This window comes from Diuraphis noxia, unplaced genomic scaffold (genome assembly GCF_037042655.1).
Source record: "Diuraphis noxia isolate RWA-SAM2 unplaced genomic scaffold, SU_Dnox_SAM2 contig0004, whole genome shotgun sequence".
NCBI lineage: Eukaryota > Metazoa > Arthropoda > Insecta > Hemiptera > Aphididae > Diuraphis > Diuraphis noxia.
In genome coordinates, this window is record NW_028301714.1 from 70,630,213 (window position 1) to 70,651,239 (window position 21,027).

General features: G+C 25.9%; 2 protein-coding genes across 3 annotated transcripts; one reads left to right on the forward strand and one right to left on the reverse strand.

The window, feature by feature from the left end:
- Positions 1 to 4,157: 4,157 nt before the first annotated feature.
- Tm2 (tropomyosin 2) lies at positions 4,158 to 10,312 on the reverse strand. 2 transcript variants are annotated; one of them, XR_016191307.1, is made up of 11 exons: positions 10,152 to 10,312; positions 7,005 to 7,141; positions 6,817 to 6,942; positions 6,620 to 6,753; positions 6,441 to 6,558; positions 6,310 to 6,380; positions 6,173 to 6,248; positions 6,059 to 6,121; positions 5,889 to 5,958; positions 5,384 to 5,660; positions 4,158 to 4,364 (listed from the first exon to the last, which is right to left on the reverse strand). XR_016191307.1 is itself a non-coding variant. In XM_015517937.2 (10 exons), the coding sequence occupies exons 2-10, from the start codon at positions 7,116 to 7,118 to the stop codon at positions 4,282 to 4,284; spliced, it is 855 nt and encodes a 284-aa protein (XP_015373423.1). In that variant the 5' UTR covers positions 7,119 to 7,141; positions 10,152 to 10,312; the 3' UTR covers positions 4,158 to 4,281. The 2 variants fall into 2 exon arrangements, 1 of the variants encoding a protein (XP_015373423.1); XM_015517937.2 differs by lacking the exon at positions 5,384 to 5,660.
- A 3,996-nt stretch (positions 10,313 to 14,308) lies between these two features.
- Positions 14,309 to 19,413, forward strand: LOC107168400 (uncharacterized). Its single transcript, XM_015517803.2, has 8 exons — positions 14,309 to 14,511; positions 14,999 to 15,212; positions 16,146 to 16,283; positions 16,371 to 16,579; positions 17,639 to 17,690; positions 17,778 to 18,022; positions 18,079 to 18,244; positions 19,057 to 19,413. The coding sequence occupies exons 1-8, from the start codon at positions 14,464 to 14,466 to the stop codon at positions 19,188 to 19,190; spliced, it is 1,206 nt and encodes a 401-aa protein (XP_015373289.2). The 5' UTR covers positions 14,309 to 14,463; the 3' UTR covers positions 19,191 to 19,413.
- Positions 19,414 to 21,027: the final 1,614 nt, after the last annotated feature.

A 21,027-nucleotide genomic window follows, 5' to 3' on the forward strand; every position in this document is an offset into this window, starting at 1 on the left:
CAACATTGTAATATTTTATTATAGTGCTAACACTGGCTTTAAAAAACTGTGTAAAAAGTTTTGATTTAATAAAAGTTATTGGTCCAGATCAATTTTCAAAATGTTCAGTAAATGCATTCAAAAATAATAACTTCTTCAATTGGACAACAAGGAGTTCTAAAAATTTAACTCACGAAAAATGTGCAAGATTCGCAGATGAGTTTATTAAACTTTCATCGATACGCTATAAACCGGAAAAACTCTACACAAAACAATGCCCAAATTTTAAACCTGTCTGTGAACGTTGTCAGAGTTCCGACTTAACACCGAAGTGTCCTTACATGAGTAATGATCAACAATCTACAAGTTAAAAAATCTTAACATAAAAATATAAATAATAACCAACCTGAATTAAAACGCTTCGCTTTATATACCAACTTACGTGTAATATACTAATATATGAATATACCTATATGACATATCATGTACTATTATATTTAACGAATAAATAAAAATTATTCCACATTACCCACCCGGCACCCACGACCACAACCTCCATGGCCCATTATATTAGGACTCTGAAAGCGCTCGACGATACTGGAGATGAGAAGGAAAAATAAATAATAAAAAATAACAATTATAATTACGACTTAATTTCAAATAGGTTTCATATTTTAACAAGTTTATAACTCTGATATATGAATATGATATTATTTGAGAACTGTTAAGCTTTCCATGCATAGATAATACTATATCATCACTATAGCAATATAAAAAGTGGGTTTACTCATTCAGTTTTATCTGAGCAATATAAATTTATTTATACATAGTTATCTGTACTTACCACTGAATAACTTTCTTTACTGTTGACACATGTTCAAATATCCGTTTTATTTTCTAGTAACATAGACACATAGTAGTTACCAAAAGACCATAAATTAACCGGTTACAATTTGGCTCTCAAGAAAGACGATATCGCTACCTTACTGTTTAGACTTTCAATCCTCAACGACCATAAATTAATCGGTTACAGATCAGATTTGAAAGAATACAATTAACGTAGGGCTATACCTTCACCGTTTAAACCTTAAATCGTCAACGACCATAAATTAACCGGTTATACAGATCGGATTCAAGGAGTACGGTAGAATTGTGTGACTACTCAAACAAAACATATAATCTTACAGGTCGGAAACACTTTTATTAAAACAAAACAAACATAAAATAATAATAAAACACTGACAAGTCCAGATGGGTAGCCCGTACTATAATCGTCGTTTCACACGTACGATCGTAGTACCAGCGTTCTCGCCTAAACGCTCAGCGACCCCCGGACTCCCCTCTGCCTGCGCGTACGGCGGTGTTATATATACAGAATATAATTGTCACCTCAGCACATTTTGCTTCCTCGGCCCGACCTATGCTAGCAATTTATAATAAAAATATTCCCACTTATATTACATATATATTAAATAATTTTATTCCGATGACTGTCTACAATATACGACACGATCATTACGGTTCATCTAATCAGAAAATCAAATTTGTAGGTACAATCCTGCTAATGAAACAGAACGTGTAAACTCACCTGTTATTACTTTTTTATCATAATCGATATTATTCGGTATATGATGACTGCAACCTTGAAAAACGCATATTAACTATATATAATATAGCCTCTACAATTTATATTGGAACATTCGGGCCAGCAATCCCTAACGATATTTTTGATAGGTATTTAAGGTATAAATAATGTGATTCTGCCACATAGTTGTTAAGATTTAACTCGACGGTAAAAAATTCAAACATTAATTCAATCTTGTATTTACTTAAGATATGGATTTTTACTTTTCTTCTTTTTAGATTTATACAACTACAATAATCATATAATAGAGGCAAAGGCATAATAAGAAATTGATAGGTAATTAAATATATAATATGAATATGAAATATTGCTTATGGCCAAAAAAACAGCCAATGGTTGACACTTCCTTACCGTGGTTAGGCGAGTATATCTAACTCGATTTGTTTGTATGATTAACACTAACCAAATCAATGTATCCAGTTTTGGGCGTTTTACTTTTGAAAAGTGATAAAACAATGTGATTCGTTCATTCAGTTCATCAAAATAAATAACGCAATGAAATATGATATGAAATTCTATTTTGTAAATTTTTACATAACTGAAGGCTGGACATCATGTTTTTATTGTATGATCTGCAATTTTTTTTTTTCATTATGAATCACTGCAATATACCTGTAACATGCAAGATTGACAAAAAATACTGCTTACAAAGGCAGGTATCAAAGCTATGTGATGTAATCATCGGGTATTAAATTACTCAAAAGATGATAATATATTTGTGACATATTATGTCGTATTATTGTCATATTTACACAGAAAATATAAATAGGTAAGTACGTGGTTATATCGCTCATCGATAACCGTTTTAATGACTTTTATTTATAATGGGTGCCGGGTGGGTTGTACACAGTTTTGTTGACTAGGTTGTTAACAGCAAGTTACATAAATATTCAAAGTTGTTATGATAAATAAAAAACAAACTAAAAAATAAAATTACCTCAATTCGTGATGATATTAAATTCTATCTCTGACGTGCGCCTCTCGAAATAATATTAAATTTTACACGGTAAATACGCATAGGTATAAGGTATCAATAGCATGAATAGTATCCACCCCCACCCCTCCAAGGCTCTCTCACCGTTAAACCGCCAATTATATGGCTAATGAACATATTTTAATCGTGGTTCATAAAAATAGTTGTAATTCCGTATAATTGTTTTTGTACGTTAAACGTTTTAAATATAATTTGCGATGCAACGTTTTAAATATAATTTGCGATGCTTTAATAGCTACGATCATTAGTAATATTTGGAAAATTAAATTCATAAAAAAATTAAACGATCACAATTTAGGCTAAATATTCGATTTACAAGCACAAGTGTATTATATAATATTATAATTATCTACATGAAAATTATTTATCCGAAAATAATATGAATGTATTATATAAAAATATCAGCATACAGTAGATACAAACACCGCTCGATAATATTTAATTTTATTGATGTATAGCGATAATAATTGGTTAGCAGCTAAAGTGAGCCAATAATTGTACAACAAAAACCACTCGCTTCTCCAACAATCAAAAAAACATATGTTTATTCACTCAAATTTATATTAATTATTAAGAAACTAAATGTATATCAGAAAAAAAAAACAACAATACAATATTTTAAACAAATTAACAAACGCATGTTGAATTCAAACGCAAATAAACGAATTTCCAATGGCAAATAAAACCATTGTGTCGAATTCAACAATTGTTTCTATATGACTAGCTTGACTCGTATTCATTTATTATTTACATGAATAATGATCATAAAATTAATAATATTATAAAGTACATGACAAAGTTAGATACTAACCAACTGTTCATCAAAAAACATGCGTTATCAGTTTTCCAAATATTAACTGAAGTAAGTTAAAGTGTTTAATATTTGCCATCGAAATAAATATATTAATCTACAAAATCACCTACCTTGTGAAATAATATTATGATTTATATTTCTTAACAATAAATTAACGTTTATAATAATTAGTTATTAAATATAACCGAAGATACTTTGTATATGAGCCTATAACGAATAAATTTTCCTTAATAATAAGTTAAATAATAAATTAACCTAAATAATAATATTTTGTACATATTATGTTTATATACATATAGATGTTCAATAAACATATATATATTTATACACAAGAAGTTAGGTCATTTATTATAGATCAATGCACAAATATTTCTCGTACTATTGTATATATATATATATATATATGTGTGTTGAACACCTATGTATATGTGTAAGTATGTATGTATAATATATGTTTATAAATTAATCCAATGAAAAATTTAAGACATAATGTATACATGTTATATGATATAAATATTATAATATGTCATAAAGACTAGGTGACTTAGAACATAAGACTAGATAATTATTGTACATTAATACTATAATAATAAAGCTAGAATACAGGTGAAATTGTAAGGTATAAATTGTTAATTGGTTAATATGTTCACACGTAATACGTTTATATATATAATGTATACCTATGTATGCACTGGTTCAAACAATAAATAATCTAACAGTAATAATTTAATTTAATATTCTTTTGATTTATTAATAGAATTGATGATGGTAATATTATTTGATAAAATCATTGGGTAATTATTTACTTCAAATGTAAATTCCTTTTAATATGTGGCTAAGTCTAGAGGGTTAATATCCAGCCAATTCAGCAAACGTGGAATCCATCTCGTCAGCCAAAGACTTGTATCTGTCTTTGTTGAGGCCGAGTTCATCTGAAAAATAATAAGATTCTTGTAATACAAAAGTAAAGAATTATTTTAAATAAACAAAGTAAACAAATTAATAATTGAGTTCAACCATAAAAATAAATTTAAATTTAAAACATTTATAATAAATTTTCTTTTATACCTAATTGTGAAAATGTGGTCAAAACCAAATTTCTCTAGTTTTTAAAAATACAAATATATATATAAATATATATTTTTTTTTAGAAAAAAAACATTGAGGGATGATTAAATTTAATATTTAAAACACCAATATTTGTAATAAACCATCTACGTTTTGCTCAAAAACTCTAATTAAGATGTACAAATAACAAATATTTGAAATTCATATAAAAACTAACTGCATCAGTGGCGTCATTTTAGGGGATGAGATGAGTTAAAACATTTCAATTGTTGGCCTGTGTGTTGATGGAATAACATAACTATAATATTTCAAATTTTGAGAAAATATACTATTGTATGGGCACTAAAAAATATAATGTCACATTAATAATTAATACGTTTAGTGTTATAGCTAAAAAAAACGATTAGTCTTAAATATATCCATTATTTCGAAAAAAAAACTCTATAATTGAAGGTACCTATTTGCATTTTTCTATTACGTTTTATCAGTCGTGTTTCATATTATAATTTAATTTGTTCAATTCTTGAAATATATAATATTATAATGAAAGATACCATAATTATTTAGCTCTTCTACGTTTTCATTTTTTTATATATATAATTAGGCTATATTTGCCATTAAGTTATGCAAGATAGAAATTTGATTGAGATAAACATATAAATAGAAATTAGCTTTCGAGCTAATAGCGATCTGTTTTTATTTTATTCAGTTAGATATTATATTGGCTGGTCAAAACTTTTGCTCCCTTTTATTAAAAACTAAAATGACACCATTGATTACATAATAAATATGAAACGGTATTCACATAATATAAAAAGATCATATTTTATAACATGCGTCAATGTTTTTATTATTATTTTTAAATATTAAACTATTATTGTACCTGGAAGTTATAGAAGCGAATTTGTACAGCAACAACTGGAGACAAAACATATTAAAACGACAAAAAAGCAAATTATGTGAAAAAATAAAAATAAAAAGCATTATTTTTACAAAAAGCTACGTTGGTTTATGACAAAACTCGAACATAAAAAACAAGAAGAAAACAAGTGAAGGCTATGCAGAATTTGTATTTGGTTAGTAGCCAGTGAGTTCAGCAAATGTCGAATCCAAGTCATCCGTGATTTCTTTGGATTTTTCTTTCTCTTTGAAGAGATCATCTGAAAAACAACACATTATTGTACAAAACAAACGTAAATAACACATTGATAAACAAGGCCCGGATCGACTAAATGTTATAAGCTATTAAAAATAAAATATTAACAATAACAAAGCATAAGTATATAGCTGCAAATATTCCATTGAACTAGACTAATATATAAAACAATATATTAATATAGCATTTTGTATAAATATATTATTTGCGAAAATTAAAGCGTGGGACTTACCTTCAAGTCTGTCAACTTCCTTCTGCAGTTTCTTAACGGTCTTCTCAGCAAATTCAGCACGAGCTTCAGCCTAAATTATAAAATAAATATTTGTATAAGATATTATGTTCTTCCAAGGTTTTAGTTGTGAAATATAATATTATAATATGTAGGTAAATTTGAAAGTTTACCTCCTTTAATTTTACAGTGAGTTGTTTGATTTGATGCTTGTACTCTTCCACTCGTTGATTGGCCTAAAAAAAAATTATTATCATTTATAATCTTAATACTTTCACACTAATTACCTTTTCTTCAGAAACTTCCAACGATTTCAAGCTATTTCCGACAACTTTCAATTCTTCTTCCAACTCCATGATTTTTCTATAAATTACGATTTCAATAATATCGTATATAGTAGGTATGCATTCAATGTTTTACTTACGAGTCTCCAGATTTCACACGGTCTTCTGCTACTTCAAGTTCATCTTCAACAAAAGCAAGTTTCCTCGAAACCTTAAATTTAATTTTTTTTTAGTACTTTTTCTAATTGGTTATGTTATTATTTATTATTACTTCATCAGACTTTCCATCAGCATCTTCAGCTAAGAGACGAGCTTCCTTTAATTGGTTAGTCAATTGGTCCATACGTTCCTCGTCTTGCTGGCTACGGTTTTCTAGTACTTTGCACATACTAAAAATATGATTTGTATCAATAGTGCATAGATATTATTAAATTAATGTCTTTAACCTACCGTTGAGATTCATCAGCTGCTTGAGAAGCCTCAGCCAATTTCGATGCAGCAGCTTGAGACCTTTCTTCGGATCTTTCAAGGTCTTCTTCAATCATCTGGACTTTCCTGTTCAAAGCAGCTACTTCACTTTCGGCCTTTAAACAAGTTATATATATTAAAACATCTTATGTACATTAATATACTTATCGTTAACTTACCGCAGTAAGTGCCTTTTCTCTATCCTCTAACTGTTTGATGGCCTCTTCCAACTTATTCTTGTTTGTTTCCAGATCACTTTCTACCTGAGTCAATTTCTTTTGACAATCTCTCACATCTTCATTCACCTAATTGAAAAGAACGTTTATACTAAGTAAAAATGTTAACTTGTAATATTTATTGTGTTTACTTTGTCAGCACGAAGGTTCGCATCCTTGGACTGGCCTTCACAAGTGTCGGCCTTGTCCATGGCGCTATCCTTCTCCATCTTCATGGCCTGCATCTTCTTCTTAATAGCGTCCATTTTGAAGTTTTTTTTCTACCCCACTAAAACAAAATACAAAAATTGATTAATATTTGATATAATACGATGTATTCATCAAAAGAACTTTCATTTCATCATATTTCAAAATCTGACAGAAAAATAAGAAATCACAGAATACACTTCATTTATAACGATAATTATTAATTAGGTACAACAATAAATTATTAAGTTGCACTTAATATTATACTTATTAGTTACTTACTGACTAATTATTATAAATAAATAAAATTAGTTTTTATATTGTATGTATTAGTTATATAGGTACCTATATGTTTATGGGAAAGCCATTTTCTTACTTGGACGCTTAATAGGTTGAGTTATTTTTGAAAGATAATCGTTTTTTATTTTTAGAGTTAGGTTAAAAATAAAACTTATTTTTTGTATATATTTTTGACACTGCTTATAATTATATACTAATAGTGCTATTATACACTTATATATTGAGCATTTTTTTTTTTTGTCGGAAACACTTGTTTGGAAAATAATTATACATACCTAATTACAGAAAATATTTATTTGACCCATAGTGAAAAATTCTAATAAGAACAAATTTATTCAAAAAATATTAATTATGTTTACAAATACTTCTAAAATAATACATAACAATAATATTTAGAGTTTAGGTATTTACGACTCAAGTTTTTGGTCTATATCCAAATAATATTTAGGTAGCTTATTAATAATGCCTACCTAATAATATCCTACATAATATTCAAAATGTAGAACATAATTAACAATAAAACAAATATTAGCTTAATGTCGTCAATATAAAAAACTAAATAATATCCTGATCAACCACACGAAACCCAAGAACCATAAGTCAGGAATAATACACATTTTAAAGCAAAATAAATTATATATTAAGAAAAAGTGAACAATCATTGTAAAGACAAATATAATTTGAGCTTAAAAATGTGATTTAAAAAAATATAGCTGCTTATAATTTATTTTACGTTTACTTCTCTAATATAATATAATGATTTAAATAATACAAAATCTATCTACTCTTATAACCGTATCGCTTACGAATTGATAATTGATACACAAGATTTTAAAAAGAATAATGTAGTTACCGATTGTAAAAACTTAACTATATATTATGACATTATGTATAACACTATAATAATAAACTTAAATAATATACTAGATAAATTTAGTTCACAAGTTCACTGGTTTGTCAAGTATGTTTTCCTATTAGCTATTATAAATAAATAAAACATATATTTTAAAACTACAAATCAGTATGGTATAGATATATATTCTATACTGTATATTTGATACTAAAAAAAATGTTACTTAATTATTTGAAAATAAATGGTAATAGTTCTGGAGGATGAAATTTAAATATTAATAAAGAATATCTTATTGTATCCACTGTTATTAAATTATAATAATTCGTATAGATATGATGACATGTTTTAGGCATTTAAAGAAAAAAAAATGTTATCCATGAAAAATAATACAACATGAATCAACTAAGTAAGTTGTATAAGACCGATTATGTGTATTATATAATCATTATTATAAACATTTTTGATCTTGAAAAATTAAAATTTTCAAAATGTCTAATTAATGATAATTATTGTTATTTTAAAAAATGTAAGTTGAGTAAAGATTGTCCCATGGGTAATTTAGAAAGGTAATGGTCGCACATATCCTTCTTATTTTCTGCTATTATCTATTTTGAAAGAAAAATAGGCTTCCGTGGAATCGGACAAAAATAGCAAAGTTGCTAATGCCGAAGTACAAAATAAAAAATAAAACAGTCTGGTACCCGCCATTTACAGTGAGTAAAACGATACCACCGCGCGGCACCACGCAGCGGACGTTTAAAAATAGTTGTACGCCGCCGTTGCGGTATGCGCTCAACCGACCCAAATTCCGACCAAACACCTCACCGCCCCCACTAGTTGTTAAATTTTTGTTGCTAAATTTGTTTTAATTTTAATAACACGATAATTAAAACGCAAATCACATCAAGAATCAATCATCATGAATTTAGCGCAACAATCATTAATGGCAATGGTAACTAATTTACAACACGTTTTAGTTTTTATTCTGGTTATAAAAATGACTTGAAAATTGAAGATGAAAACAAATTGAGAAAAATCAAGTTCCATATTAATTACATATAATAATCTTTCTATTTCCAATTTACCTTTGAAACTCATTAGTTTTAACAGCTGATTAAACCATCGATGTATATCATCGGTTTAATTTAAAAATATTTTTAAGTAAATTATCAAAATTTATTTAATATCGATAATGTTATTATAGTACCTATCGTATCATGTTACAATGATAATTATTAAATTATGAACATACAAATTTCAACGACAGATATTAAATATAGAAGTGTTCGAAACATACTGTAATTTTGCACAAGCCCACGCTATGTGCCAAAATTAAACTACCTATTTTCGCATATTTGGGCAACTAGAAAACTGGAAATACTTTAAATAATGTTTCAAATTGCATGAAATTAAAATTATTAATAAATACAGACAAAAATACAATAAAAATTCAAATATAATGTTAAACATTCACTGATTTCAAACTACTACACAGTTTTATTATTATAAGTATAAAACTCTTGTAAGTTTAAAAGTTATCCATTTAATTAAATATTTATCATAAATTATTTAAGATGCCTACTAAAATATTTAAAACAATTTTAAAATGTACCTATTTAAATATTTTAAAATATATATTTTTAGAAAAACACATATTTTTATAATACATTTGATTGGAAATCAAAATCAAATCATATTAACTTACAATATTATAGAAATTTAATGAAATCCCTGCGTTTAAAATACGAATTTATTCACTTATATATTGTATAAAAGTATTTGAAATGTACTAATAACAACTAAAAATATATAAATTTGAGTGAAGATATGTATCAGCATTAATTATTATTTACGGGTATAAATAATTGTTTTACTCATTTTAATTAAAATAAAATATTTAAATATGTATGTGTGTATATATATATTTATGTATAATTACCTCCAAATAAAATAAACCAAATCTGAAAGGCACCACTGACAGCGATAGCAGCTGATCCTGGACTGTTGTTGCGCTATATGTGTAGTTCCAAATCTGTACTGTGTACCCTTCTCCCACCACTAATACGCCCCACTATGGGGTTATAACTGGTGGGGATTGTGTAAAAAAATAGGAATGTAGTGACGAACTAACAGAGACCTTTTAGTAAAGTGATCTATGAAACCAGTGAGCTTTATATAGCTGTACTGAACAGGGTAAAAGTATATCAGTATCACCAGTGTCGACTTAAAATGTAAAAAAGTTGAAATAACGTAATAATACTCATCCCAAACCTCAAAAACTGTCTTCATAATGTATTTATTCTTAATTAATAGTTTACAATTTTTAAAGAATATTAACAAATCGTTATATTCTATCATAAACTATTATTAAATTCAGATATATAATAAATCATAATATTATCAAAACATTTATATTATTTTCATCCATTTTGATTAACAAACTGGTTTTGTGTCTGCATTTGACTGACACGTGAAATCAGGGAGATAATTCTTATTATTTATATTTGTATATTATGTTAAATCCTAAAATGTCGTTCACTATAAATTAATATTAATGTGAACTTTTATACTAAATTATTGAAAAATCGTATTATTTTTAATAGAAAGAAAAGTATACACGTTCTTATTTCTTGAATTGTGTACATTTAATTTTAATTTTATTCTGTTTGTTTAGAAAATTAACGTCCATTTATAATTTATGCATTTTAATTGTTAAATAAAGCTTAAATTGTATTTCATTAAACACTATTCGTATACATTATTCTTCACACTACATTTATAATTAGATCTATCGTATAAACAGATTACACAATATACATTTACATAATTAATTATTTACAGATTTGTTAACATTTATTAATATAATAAATTGAAGGGTGGGGCAAGAACCATTATTATTTTTTAAACAGTTGATATGAATACCTGAAGTTTGGTATACATGTCAGTAAATGTATTTAGAAAAATTATTAAAAACCTGATAATTTATTTTAATTACTTAGGATTTATTTGAGTTTAATACTTGTGTGGGTTTATTTACATGGGAAACATAATTTTTCTCGAAGTTTTCATCTCGTTGGTATAAAATAAATTATACTTTTCGTTAATATAATATTATGATAAAATATAAACTAATAATAGACTTGAGTGGTGCCTACCATCAATTGCAATATGGTGTAGATAGAAACTTAAAACAGCGAATCAGCTGTTTTCTTATAAAACAGTAAAATAAATAGTGACGTGTGATTTAAAAAAATATATAACATAATACTTAGCATGACTTAGCGCCTGAATAAGTAATTATTTATTTATTATACCTATGTATATAAGACTTAAGTCCCTATTATAATTATAGCATCAATCATAATATTATTATTATAATATATCAATGCTAACTCATGTTTATAGGTCAATATATTTTCCTACCACAACATGCGCGCAACGAATAAGACAGTAACACAATTCTACAAATTTTTTTTTAGTTGGAGTTAATTACTTATTTGAATAAAATAATTAATTAATATGTTACATAGGTACTTGTAAATCTATAAGTAATACAATATTATATATGATATAATATACCTTTGCAAAAATATGTACTATATAAAGTAACTTCTCAAACATTAAGATACATATTTTAGACCTAAAATCTTTATTTAAATCGTTGGTTATTAATAAAATTAGTTATTAGATAATCCTTTCAATAGTTTATCGTATATTTTAAGCAACATAATCATATTAAGTTATTATTTAAGATTCAAGTGTTTTTGAACAATTTAAAAAAAATGCACCAACCTAAATTAAAAATATATTTTCATTTTTCACAATAAGATAGCTGCCTATATTATATATTATACATTTATGCTATTATTCTATGAATTAGAGTATAAGCTATAATAGATAGGTATTGATTTTCGTAGTTCCATTAAACGACAGCTCTGTTTTTATTTATATACAGACAACTAATCTTAATGGTGAATAAATACCTTAATTAATTGAAAATATAAAATAGTGTTATTTTTTTTTAATTATTTATTAATCAACAAATCCTTAAAATGATATACGTAATGCAATACAAGATTATAAACTGTTTTGACGAACAAAATCCTAACAGCCTGTTTGTGTAAACTTCAAAGATACAAGAAAAATGTTAAAAAGAAAACGCCAAGAATTGTAATACCCACTATACGAATTAATGGCAAATTGCCCATAGAAATTTAATGAACTAATAAAATTATACAAATAATAATAACATTTACAAAGTTGAAATGTCTTATGTTACTCTAGACTAGATTTAAAATAATTTATCAAGATCAAATTATAAAGCAATACAAATTCCATGGTCCTAACTATAGAACAAATAAATAGGGTACCTAGTTATTAGGTTTTTATAAGACAAGTGATTTCTGCAATTTTTTAAAATTATATATAACAGTTCTTTATGATCATCCACAATTTTTGGGCCACAATAATTTATTAAACAACCTTTAGTTTTTTAATGATCAATAAAAAAAAAAAAACAACAGCTGGCTGACTGGCGTTTCTACTAATATTAGTAATATTACCCATGTAATGTACCTACCATAACTTGTTGAAAAATCGTTTCTGTTTCCATACATAACTATGTATATATATTAATAAGGTAGTATACATATCAGATTTCGAGCTTAATAATTTATTGCAAACAAATTGAATGAAACACAATATTTATATATTTTTTTAAATGTGTATCGATGATCAAAATGTAGCCATCTACTATACCAAATATTTAAAATTTAAATAAAAATACCCGTGAGTTTTACCTACTATTATTGCTTGATGGTGCCAAACTAATTTCAGATATCAATAAATATTGTATTGATACCTATACCTATCAAAATATTACAAAATAATAGATATTTTAATTATAGGTATCTATATCTATATGAGTACATCGCAACAAATTATCAGATAAATCTAAATTCGGGTCCACACGATGATAGTTACTCTCGCGATAGTTGCTATCGTGATAGTACCAGTCTTGGGTAAAATACTTTTTAAAAGTATTTGGAATAAATACTCGAATATTCATGAAAAATAGTATTTCGAATATGTATTCGAATACATCATAAAAATAGTATTCTAAATAAAGTATTTAGAATACTATAAAAATATTCCAATTACTTTTAAAATATTTTTGGTTATAAATATTAATAAAATAATAATTGCTTTTGGGAAATTATAGCCAATGTTTAAATATATAATATATTGTTTGTAAATTAAAATTATAATACATCGAACTAAAACTATTTATGATTTACAATATTATATTATAATAATTGTTTATAATATTTATAATAATTATCTGAAATTATTATCTTCTATGAATAATATTAATAATATTATTAAAGTATAAAATCTTTTACCAGGACAGGCACAGTTGAAAACAATACATACTAAATAAGGAATGTAAAAAGTATTTATTTAAACAAAATAACAAGGAAATCGCTAAATAATAATGTTTTTCCGATAGAATATCATTATATTTTTGTTTGAGTGATGTGATAGATGGCAATAAGTAACCAAAATACATATATTTTTACCCTTGTAATACATCTAGACACACACACATGCAGAGGCTCCATTACTAGTAAATACTCGTCCAAAAATTATATATCGGCTTTAGAAAAACGGTTAACTTTAACAGCATCGCATATCTTATACAATTTAGCAGGGCTCATTTTAAAATGAATATAAGAAATTTCATAGCATTAAACAAGTATACATCCAAATTGGTTTTAACTATGTCGGCCATTTGACTAGAACAGTTCTGTTTGTTCCAAATAGCTTGACATTTTGCAAATGTAGATGCTAAAATACTAAAATCCTAAAAAAAAAATATTGTTATACTATTAAAGTATTCCGAATATAGTATTTGGAATACAACGATGAAATGTTCAACTTGAAACGTACCAGAGTCTAGAAACGTAATATCGATGTTTCAGTTTTTCACAAAAATACCATTTTAAAATGGTCTTGCATTCTATAAAAATTCACTCTTGGTTTTACCCATAAGCCCACATTTTTATCTCTATACCCCCTGGTACCCCATGCCTGTCACCAGTCACCACCCACCGATCACGCCGAAGCATACGCCGACTGGTCGTGCCGTCGTGGTGAGTTTAGTAAACTAGTGAAGTAGTGACTACTGACTAGCGTGTGTGACTGGTGTCTATCGAGTGACGAGTTTATTCTGCATTCAAAGCTATATAAAGATGATTACGCCAAAAAATACGGGTGAACTACTGGAAATTCAGACTAAGGTGAGTACTTACTACTTATTACAACAGTTTTTGACCGCAGCAAAACAAATTTCAAATTGTTCAGAGATTAGTCTAATATTTCACTCACCTTTATCGGGTTAGGCATTCACATATTTGTAAAATTGTGAGATTTTAACTATACTTGTTGTACCTATACCCTTGACGTAAATGTTCATCATGCCTATAACCCCCCGTATTTATTACTAAAATCTAAAATAATATATAAATATTAATTTATGGATTATTAGCCATTATACCTACCCCAACATTCTCTTTAAGAAATTATTATATGGTCTCCCTCGAATACCCTTTTCGCCACGCTTGTTTGATTGTACAAAATATAATTCCAGTTATAATTATTAGTTTGTTGTTTTTAATTAATATTTTAAGTACATTTGAAAGGTAATATATTTGTCTAAAGTAGCTATATATGAGCATTTATGTAGGTATCTACAAAATATGTATTTAATCATTTATTTTGATTCAGGTAACATGGTATGTAGTATGGTTCCCAGATTTAAAGGAATATAGTGTTGTTCCAACAAATTGGATTGTAGAAAATAATGATTCTCAAAGTAATGCACTATTTTGCAAATGGCCCCCTTATAAGGTTACCAGTGACCATTTAAGAAAAGCTATAAGTCCATCTCAGTCATGGGAAACTTATAGGGTGAAGTTAGTTGGTGCCAATAAAACGTATGGTAAGTGTTTCTACTTATTATTTCATGTTTAAGCTAGATTATTTGATCCATTTCACATTAACCTAACCTGCAGTTCCTATTTAATTAGTGTAACTCATGTTATACTAGGTATAACAAGTAAGCAAATACATAATATGTTACTAGCAGGACCAGATTGGCCAGGCTAGAAACCGAGTAAAACTCGATGGACCGTGACAATTTTGGGCCATTTAAGTTATGAGGCTGCTAATTGAAAATTTGTTAAGAGTTTGAAGTTGAAAAATGCAGTACAAGTATTAGACTTGTACATACCATAGTATATGGTTGTAGCCTTGTAGGTGTTGTTGATATTAAGTTTGTAAGTGGACTGATTAAGCACAAAAACTCGGTGGACCGAATTCGTCCAATCCGGCCAATGTTGACTATTTATAAATATTTTGAATTAGATATCTGAACAATAATTGAATATTTAAATGTTTGTACAATGATAATTGGTAAAGAAAATATAATTTTTACTCACTTCTTAAGTATTCCTAAATATCAATACCTACTATTAAGTATTAAAGTTAATTTTTTACTGACATTACCTATTAGTAACTTTTAAAAATAGATTTTTATTTCATTATTTAACTTGGGCTACATGCATTTTGTGGATGACAGGATGAATAACTCAAGGTTAACTTTGCTATAATTTCAGCTAACTATTATTATTTTAATTTAGGTATAAAAAATTAAGAAAACATACTTTACCTTTATAATTTAAGCATTCATTCAAATCCTATAAAAATATGTATTCTGTTATTACTCTGTAATTAGCCAATCAAATAAATATGTGTATTGTGTACATATTTTATTGTTTTATTATTTATGTTTTAAATTTTAATAGTGCACCAAACTACAAAACAATTTTTAATGTTAGTCAAATAAGATGAATTATGATATTATTATTTTTAGACAACTTCAACAAGGCATGGCATAAAAAAATAAAAGAAAAATATTCTTCTACAGACACAAATGATTCTCCAAACTATAAAAAAAAAAGATTTCTTATGTGTCCTTCAGATGAAAGTGATGATGATGATGGTGATAATGGTAATAATTTTTAAAGTTTTGTATCCAAAACTATATGACACAGATATTTATAAAGTTATTTTGATTTTATTATTAATTAATATGCAGGTTTAAATTTTAACATAATGCCATATAAAGAAGAAGTAAGTGCTCCATCAATTTCTCTAGAACCAATTAATTATGGTGCTTCTTCATCATCTATAACTAACCAGCTCTCTGCAGAAATTAATATAAACCAAGAAAAAACTGTGCACTACACTGAAATGCTGCCAAAGATAGTTGAACTAGAATATCCTCAAAATCATACATTCGTCAAGGTAATAATAATTACCTATTACAATCTTGAATTATTCAATTCCATTTAATATTATAATATGTATTAGGTAAACAGAATGATCCGTTTAATAAAAAAAAAACTCATCAGTTCAAAAACTACCTATTTAAGTTTTTACTTATTTATATTACTCGGTATGAGTTTTATGTGGGTGACATACATTTTTTTTTTTTGTTGATTGTATAAATCATAATAGTATTTGTGGTAGTACATATGCGGGTTAAACACTTAAAATGAGGTTTACTATAATTTTCTTAGTTTTAAGTTTGATCATCCTACTTAAAAAAATGTATAGTTTATAAAGTAATAGTGAATACAGTTAAATAATTGATACATTTTATTGTTAAATTTAGATTAGGTATTATTTTATGTATCCTAAAATAATAATTACTATATAATTTATATCAAGGGCTGGGATTTCGAAGCACTTTGCATTGTTTTCCAAAGCTTACTGTGCGATGCTCGTCTGGTCACAAATTTGTTTTATATATTTATGAATGAGAATATAAAAGTTTATTTTGCATTTTTTGGGATCTTTTAGTTTTTAGGTCATTTTTTAAATTTTTTAGAACATTTTAGAGTTTTTGAAGCATTTTTTGAGTTTTTGGAAACCAAGTATAAATTTGAAATTTTATTTTAAGATTTTTACACCAACATGGTTTTAATATAAATATAACAGATTATAAGTAGGTATAGGTTAGGTTACCTACTCGTAATTCGTATTATATTATCGGACAAAGTTTGAGTAACCACTGTTAAATAATCTTAAATCAGTAAAATTGACATCTGATGATATTGTTTGACGTTCAGTACGAGTTTTGTCGTCATAAACACTATTTTATTATTCTAATTATTTTTTTGGGTTTTTAGGGCATTATATATATATAACCTAACCTAACCTAGAATTTTTAGGTCAAAAGCATTTTTGGGGGTTTTGAGGGCATTAAAATCCCAGCCCTATATATATCATTCAAATTAAAATTAAAAAACTGTATAAAATATGTAACAAATCTCGGTAATTTATATTATTATTATTGAACAGGATACAAATTGTTCAATTCCTATATCTCATCATTCATCTTTATATTGCAATGGTAAATATAATAAATTATATTGTACATAATTCCAAAATATATGTACGTATATTAATATATTCTGTAAAAATATTTTTCAATATTTAGGAAATATAAGGTGCTCATCTCAAGTTGATGAAAAATTAAATAACATAATTACAGAACAAAAAGAAATAAAATTATTGTTGAAGCGCATCTTGTCAAAACTTGATACTCACTCGTTAAGTAATAATAGTCAAAAATCAATAGATCTGAATGAAAGTTTTGTATGCAGATTTCCTATGAATAATATTGAAGAATTTACATCAGTCCAAAACTGTATCTCAAATGAATTTGATTTCACGTCTAAACTGGTAAATAAATATTTAGATTACAACTCACATATTTGTTAACTTAATTATGTTTGTAGGAATATTTTATCAAAATCATTGGTGGAAACACTCCAAAAAACCATGTTAGAAGAGTTATGTCAAAATTGTTTACTGATAAATATGGAATTGAGTGTACCTGGACAGGCCGTGGCAAAAATATTAGCACTAAAATTGGTGACTCGGATCTCATTAAAATAATGAAAAGTAATTTTAAAGGCATTTTATCTTTCATTTAAAACTTATTTTAATCTATCTGTTAAAGACTTAATGTCTGTACTCATATAATATACAGGGTGATTATTTTATCATTAAACACTTATTATTTAAAAAAGTATATACTTTTTTCAAAATATTTTTTTACATAGTTTCAAGTTTTTAAAAAACCAACGTTTTTATTAAAAAATTATATTTTTTATCCTTATCATTTTTTAAGTTTTTACTTTTTTGAATGACAACATAGAATTTTAATTTCATATTCCAAAGCAGAATATTTTTCTAAGTATTTTGATTCATAAAAATCGAATTTAGGACGAGTAGTTTATGAGTTATAAGTATTTAAAGTTTAGATTGGCAGAGTGGAGTGGTACGGGGTTACCCCGCAAAATGTTTGTCCACTACTCCGCTTGTCTAAACTTTTAATACTTATAACTCATAAACTACTCGTCCTAAATTCGATTTTTATGAATCAAAATACTTAGAAAAATATTCTGCTTTGGAATATGAAATTAAAACTATGTTGTCATTCCAAAAAGTAAAAAACTTAAAAAAATATAAGGATAAAAAATATTTAAAAATATAATTTTTTAATAAAAACGTTGGTTTTTGAACAACTTGAAACTATATAAAATAATATTTTAAAAAACATTAATAATTTTTGAAATAATGAGTGTTCAATGATAAAAGAATCTGAAATCTAAGAACCTAAATTTGACACCAACATATTTCTTAATTATTAAATACGAATAAATATAATTTGTTACCTGGCATTATATGACAAATTTATTTCATTATCTTAGAGTCTGTACAAGAAAGCCACACTAACACTACCATCACTGATTCCAATTTTGAAAAGTTTGTATCAGAATGGTTGAGAAACGCAAACACCAGATATATTAGACAAAAGATTAATAACAAACATAATAATGAGTAGCTTCAAATGTTTGTTAAAAATTAATTTTGTTTGAATTAAATTTAATAAGAGTACAAATTATATTTTATTTTAACTTTATATAGATAAGTTTATTCAAACTTAAATGATAATTTTGCAATATTTTTTTGTTTTTCATTAGTAATTTGCTATTTTATAATGATAAACATGTTTTTACTAATTGTATAAAAGTTACTATTTAAATATAAATATTATATTGACTTAATTGTTGGTTAATTTTATGATCATTTAATGAAAATTAAAATACCTCAAATGTAGATAATGTTCTTCAAATCTTGATAATAGCACAGGTTATACATCAATTTTAAATATTATAATTTTTAAACTAAATAAGTATTAATGGCTTAATATATTTTGACATTTTATGAAATAACTACCCTTATTATAATAATATACAATATCTATCTTATTAATGTATTATTTTAATTATGTAGTAACAGTAATACATTTTAACAATATTTCTAATATTCATTTTCAAGACATGATAAAATGTTAAAATAATTAGGCATTAATTGTTTATTTAGTTATTTTTTGACATTTACAATTTTAGACTTTTATTCTTCTTTTTTTTTTGAATTTATGAATGATAAAGTTTTAACTTATAACTCATAAGTTATTCTTATAATAACAAAATATTGAAAATTATGTACCTGCAAAAATTTGTAAGTGTCACAAGCATAATTTTCTTATAACATGGAAAATTTTAAATAATTTTTTGTTTAGAAATTTATTGAATTTTAAGTTTTAATCACCAAGATTTGTTAATGTTATACTATGTTCCTCATAATTTTTATTTTTACAGAATTCTCAAAATAAATTAAATACATGATTCAGTTTTTTTTCATAGGCATTCACATCTTTAGATATGATTAAATACAATATTTAAACATGAATAATAATTTTAGTTACTTTTTTGTTATTCAAAGAGTATTGTTTTTGATTGTTTGGTAGGTAACTTGAAACTTTCAAAATACCTATTTGGATAAATTTTAAGTTATTTATACTACAAATTACATTCATCGATTCACACTGTTCAACAGTAGGTCAGTAGGTTGGTATTATACATAATAAGTTAAGATAATGTCAGCATACTATTTATTTTTATCTTAATCACCAAGATGGAATAAAACTAATATATCAATGAGTTATAAGTACCTACCAGTGGCGTAATTACGGTGTTGCTATTGCACCCCTTGGTATTATGTAGCAGGTGCAAAGATAAACTTTTGCACCTACAGACGCCAAACATTTTACCTATAATTAAAATACAATACTATATTTCATTGATTTTTTGAATTTTTTATAAACTTTAAAAAAAAAGTTTTTATCATCAATATAGGTAATTCATTATATTTTTATATGTATAATATATTATGGCACAGATACACCATATACAGTATTTAAAATATACAGATTTTGTTATTTATATTTATGTTATATTGTTATCAAATATAAAAAGATACCTATAGTAAATGCGAGCAAAGTGATAAGTTTTAAATATGAATTTGTCATTACAATTATTGGACCGATAAAAGTTTTGCACATGCTAAAATTTAATAGAATTACACCAATGGTATCTATCCATATAAAATGCTTGTATCTTAATACTTTAAAACCTATAAAATCGGATTAGATTCTTTCAGGTTGGATTGAATAGGTAACCATGTAATTTCAATAAACAAATTTGGTTGTATTATGTAACAAATAAACATATGTACATTATATTGAAATACTTAATAGTAAATTATATTTACTATTCACTAAATTACTGTGTTGAATTGGATACTCTCAAGGTGAGCAGTCTGCTTTATTGTATTTT